The sequence below is a fragment of the Astatotilapia calliptera genome, chromosome 22, assembly GCF_900246225.1.
Source record: "Astatotilapia calliptera chromosome 22, fAstCal1.2, whole genome shotgun sequence".
In the NCBI taxonomy this organism is placed as follows: domain Eukaryota; kingdom Metazoa; phylum Chordata; class Actinopteri; order Cichliformes; family Cichlidae; genus Astatotilapia; species Astatotilapia calliptera.
Window position 1 is genome coordinate 1,023,128 of NC_039322.1, and position 4,025 is coordinate 1,027,152.

Genomic DNA, 4,025 nt, shown 5'->3' on the forward strand with positions numbered 1-4,025 from the left:
GTTCTTTCTAATACATGTTCTAAGTATTTGATTCATTTACAACTCCGACTCAGACAAGGTAAGTGACTCATGTTGTAACTGACGTCAGACGCCGGAGATTTTGGCAGAAACTTTAAGCGAATGGTAGCTTAGAATTGAACAAATTCCTTTAAGCTTCAGTATTACCAAATACACTTATCAGTTGTCTTATAACTAACAACATTTGTCTAAATCATCTCCAACACCCTGGAGAACAACGGGGAGAGTTTAGAGGCTCTCCAAGATTACATCGATCAGTGCTTCCAGGACCTCGTGATGAAGAAGGCCCAGAGTGCAGCTTCCCTGGCCAAGTCTGAGACGCCGTCATCGAAAAGATGTCGCCTGGCAGATTCCCCCGGCACAACATCGCCAGCCAGCAAAGATATTGTCGATATCCTAGAGTCAATCGACAAGGCTGCAAGGCTGTCCTTGGTGGAGATTCTACACCAGGAATTTAAATGCTTGCGAGAATCCCTGGAGTTCAGTCAGCAGCAGGTGGAAACGCTCGCTGCTGAAAATGCCACGCTAAGGGAGTCGTTAAATGTCTCACTGACAATGTTACCCAGCTCAACAGAGAAAATAAAAATAAAACATTTTCAGTGAGACATTTGACGACTTCCTGACAAAAGGTCTTTTGTCTTGTACAGCTGCTGTTATTGTGTATTTATTTATTTATATTTCTTCATACATTCTTATATAGTTCTATATTGTGTATTTTATTGTACAGTTATTTTATTTTCAACTTTAATTTATATATTTTATCTTATTCTCCCAGTTAAATTTACCCTTCATTCTAATTTGTGTTGTACAGTTATTTCATTTTTAACCTTAATTTATATTTTATTCCTTCCTAGTTAAATTTACCCTTTTTAATTTTTCATATTTATTTCCTATCTTATTCATAGCCTTTTCCTTTTTTGTTTTCTTTAGGTCACGAGCAGTTGTCCAAGCATTTCACTACATATCGTACTGTGTATGACTGTGTACGTGACAAATAAAATTTGAATTTTTTGAATTTGAATTTTGCTTTATTACTTATTCAGGTTGTGTATCATGTTTTTTAAAACACAACTTAGTTACTAATTACTTTTCAAAATAAGTAATCAGTAAAGTAACAGGAGTAGTTTTTTTGGAGAAGTAATCAGTAATTAGTTACTAATTACTTTTTTCCAGTAACTTGACTAACACTGATTCACCGGGCAGTTTTCCACACTCTCTGGAAAACCTTCACTTGTTCCAAAATGCCTCAGACAGACACTACAAACAGCGATGGGCTCCCACATAACAGTTTCTTCTACTGGACATCTGCACACCTGAAGTCTCACGCATCACATATTCCAGATCGGTCGGTCATGACGCTCTCATACTTTTTTCCATCTTGTGCTTTACTTGTTTTTCTTATTGTTCACATTGCAGTAGAGAAGACAGAGGGTAAGCACCTTCTTCTGTGACTTGCTTACATGTAGCATCCCTCTTCCTCACAACTGCGTGCAGACACACAAGCAGGAAACAGATACATATCTGTATACAAATGAACTGTTAGCACCTGCATCCACAGTAGTCCTGTCAGTTGGTTTCCTCTCTTCGACTCTACCTGTGTGTGTCTGCTTACTCTACATTATATGTTAGTTACATTTGTTTAAAATAGATGTAGTCACTCTTCACATTAAAGCAATAAAATAAAACTGTTACCTGAAGAGAATTAAATTATGAGTGTTAGCTGAAAAGCTCTGCAGATAAATAAACACATTTTTATAGCAGCATAGATGTTATAACTAAAACCAGATTTCCCTAAATGCAAAAAAATTTGCTTAACGTGTTTGACTCTGTTTTGGTTGTTCAGCACCTGATCTTATCTGTGGTCCTGCAGATTTCTGAGTGGGTATAAAAGCTGGCTTTCCTGGAGAACTCACTGATTAAACAAACAGCTGGAATCGGTGAAGAGCACGGCCTCTGTCACTGAGAGGAAGACAGCTCAGCACCAGGCAGACTGTAAGTCACTTCATCCTGAATGTTTCACCACATTTTATACTCGTGTCTGTTCACACGTGCTGCTTCTGCTGTACAAGTCCAACCTTACTGATTTGTTTTGTTTTACATGATTTTCATGGCATTATATTTCTTTTATTCAGATCATCTCAAACTGTTTAGTTTATCGAGGCTATTTTTAACATTTTTATTCAATTCTATTTATCCCAAATATTCAGTTAAGTAAATATATTGGATATTTTCTTAATTCCATTCAATTTTATGTGATATCATTTTGTGTATCACAGTGCGAAACCCTAAAAACTAAACTCAAACAACAATCGGTCATTTTATCTTTAAAGCATTCAAACTCATTTCCAGAATGATGATGAAGATCTGTGCCATCCTACTTCTGTTTGTGGGTAAGTGTAAGAAAATAACCACAAATCATTCTGTGTGCAGGAGATGGATTTGAAATTTGGTGTTAATGTAAATTGTATCCATCATTAACCCTCTGAATCAGCCTCAGTCAACACACAGATTTCAAGCTCGACTGCAACCACAGGGGCTCCAACAACAACCACAGGGGCTCCAACAACAACCACAGGGGCTCCAACAACAACCACAGGGGATCCAACAGCAACCACAGGTGCTACAACAGCAACCACAGGGGCTCCAACAACAACCACAGGGGCTCCAACAGCAACCACAGCTGCTACAACAGCAACCACAGGGGATCCAACAGCAACCACAGCTGCTACAACAGCAGCCACAGGGGCTACAACAACAACCACAGGGGCTACAACAACAACCACAGGGGATCCAACAGCAACCACAGCTGCTACAACAGCAACCACAGGGGCTCCAACAACAACCACAGCTGCTACAACAGCAACCACAGGGGCTCCAACAACAACCACAGCTGCTACAACAACAACCACAGCTGCTACAACAGCAACCACAGGGGCTCCAACAACAACCACAGCTGCTACAACAACAACCACAGCTGCTACAACAGCAACCACAGGGGCTCCAACAACAACCACAGCTGCTACAACAGCAACCACAGGGGCTCCAACAACAACCACAGCTGCTACAACAGCAACCACAGGGGCTACAACAACAACCACAGGGGCTACAACAGCAACCACAGCTGCTACAACAACAACCACAGCTGCTACAACAGCAACCACAGCTGCTACAACAGCAACCACAGGGGCTCCAACAACAACCACAGGGGATCCAACAGCAACCACAGCTGCTACAACAGCAACCACAGCTGCTACAACAACAACCACAGGGGATCCAACTGCAACCACAGCTGCTACAACAGCAACCACAGCTGCTACAACAACAACCACAGGGGCTCCAACAGCAACCACAGCTGCTACAACAGCAACTACAACTGCAGCAACAACTACAGCTGCTCCAAACACAACTACAACTGCAGCAACTGCAGCAACAACAACTACAACTGCTCCAAACACAACTACAACTGCAACAACAACTACAACTGCTCCAAGCACAACTACAACTGCAGCAACTGCAGCAACAACAGCCACAACTGCAGCAACAACAACTACAACTGCTCCAAACACAACTACAACTGCAGCAACAACAGCCACAACTACAACTGCAGCAACAACTACAGCTGCTCCAACAACAACTATAACTGCAGCAACAACAACCACAACTGCAGCAACTGCAGCAACAACAACTGCTCCAACAACAACCACAGCTGCTACAACAGCAACCACAGGGGCTACAACAACAACCACAGCTGCTACAACAGCAACCACAGGGGCTACAACAACAACCACAGCTGCTACAACAGCAACCACAGGGGCTCCAACAACAACCACAGCTGCTACAACAGCAACCACAGGGGCTACAACAACAACCACAGCTGCTACAACAGCAACCACAGGGGCTACAACAACAACCACAGCTGCTACAACAGCAACCACAGGGGCTACAACAACAACCACAGCTGCTACAACAGCAACTACAGCTGCCAAAGCGGCTACAGCTGTAAATGA

The 4,025-nt window shown here is 42.3% G+C and overlaps 1 protein-coding gene across 1 annotated transcript; it reads left to right on the forward strand.

The window, feature by feature from the left end:
- The first annotated feature begins 294 nt into the window (after positions 1–294).
- LOC113015138 (probable serine/threonine-protein kinase cdc7) lies at positions 295–4,025 on the forward strand. The gene is made up of 4 exons (XM_026157075.1): positions 295–513; positions 2,879–3,045; positions 3,391–3,624; positions 3,725–4,025. Exons 1-4 carry the CDS (start codon positions 295–297, stop codon positions 4,023–4,025), a joined length of 921 nt encoding a protein of 306 aa, XP_026012860.1.

What these genes read in the sequence shown, in the direction of transcription:
- LOC113015138 (XM_026157075.1), top strand. Translation starts at nt 295, where the DNA reads ATGAAGAAGGCCCAGAGTGCAGCTTCCCTGGCCAAGTCTGAGACGCCG. An exon ending in TGGAGTTCAGTCAGCAGCAG is followed by an intron (nt 514 to 2,878) that starts GTGGAAACGCTC and finishes CTGCTACAACAG; the next exon opens with CAACCACAGGGGCTCCAACA. An exon ending in CAACCACAGCTGCTACAACA is followed by an intron (nt 3,046 to 3,390) that starts GCAACCACAGGG and finishes ACAGCAACTACA; the next exon opens with ACTGCAGCAACAACTACAGC.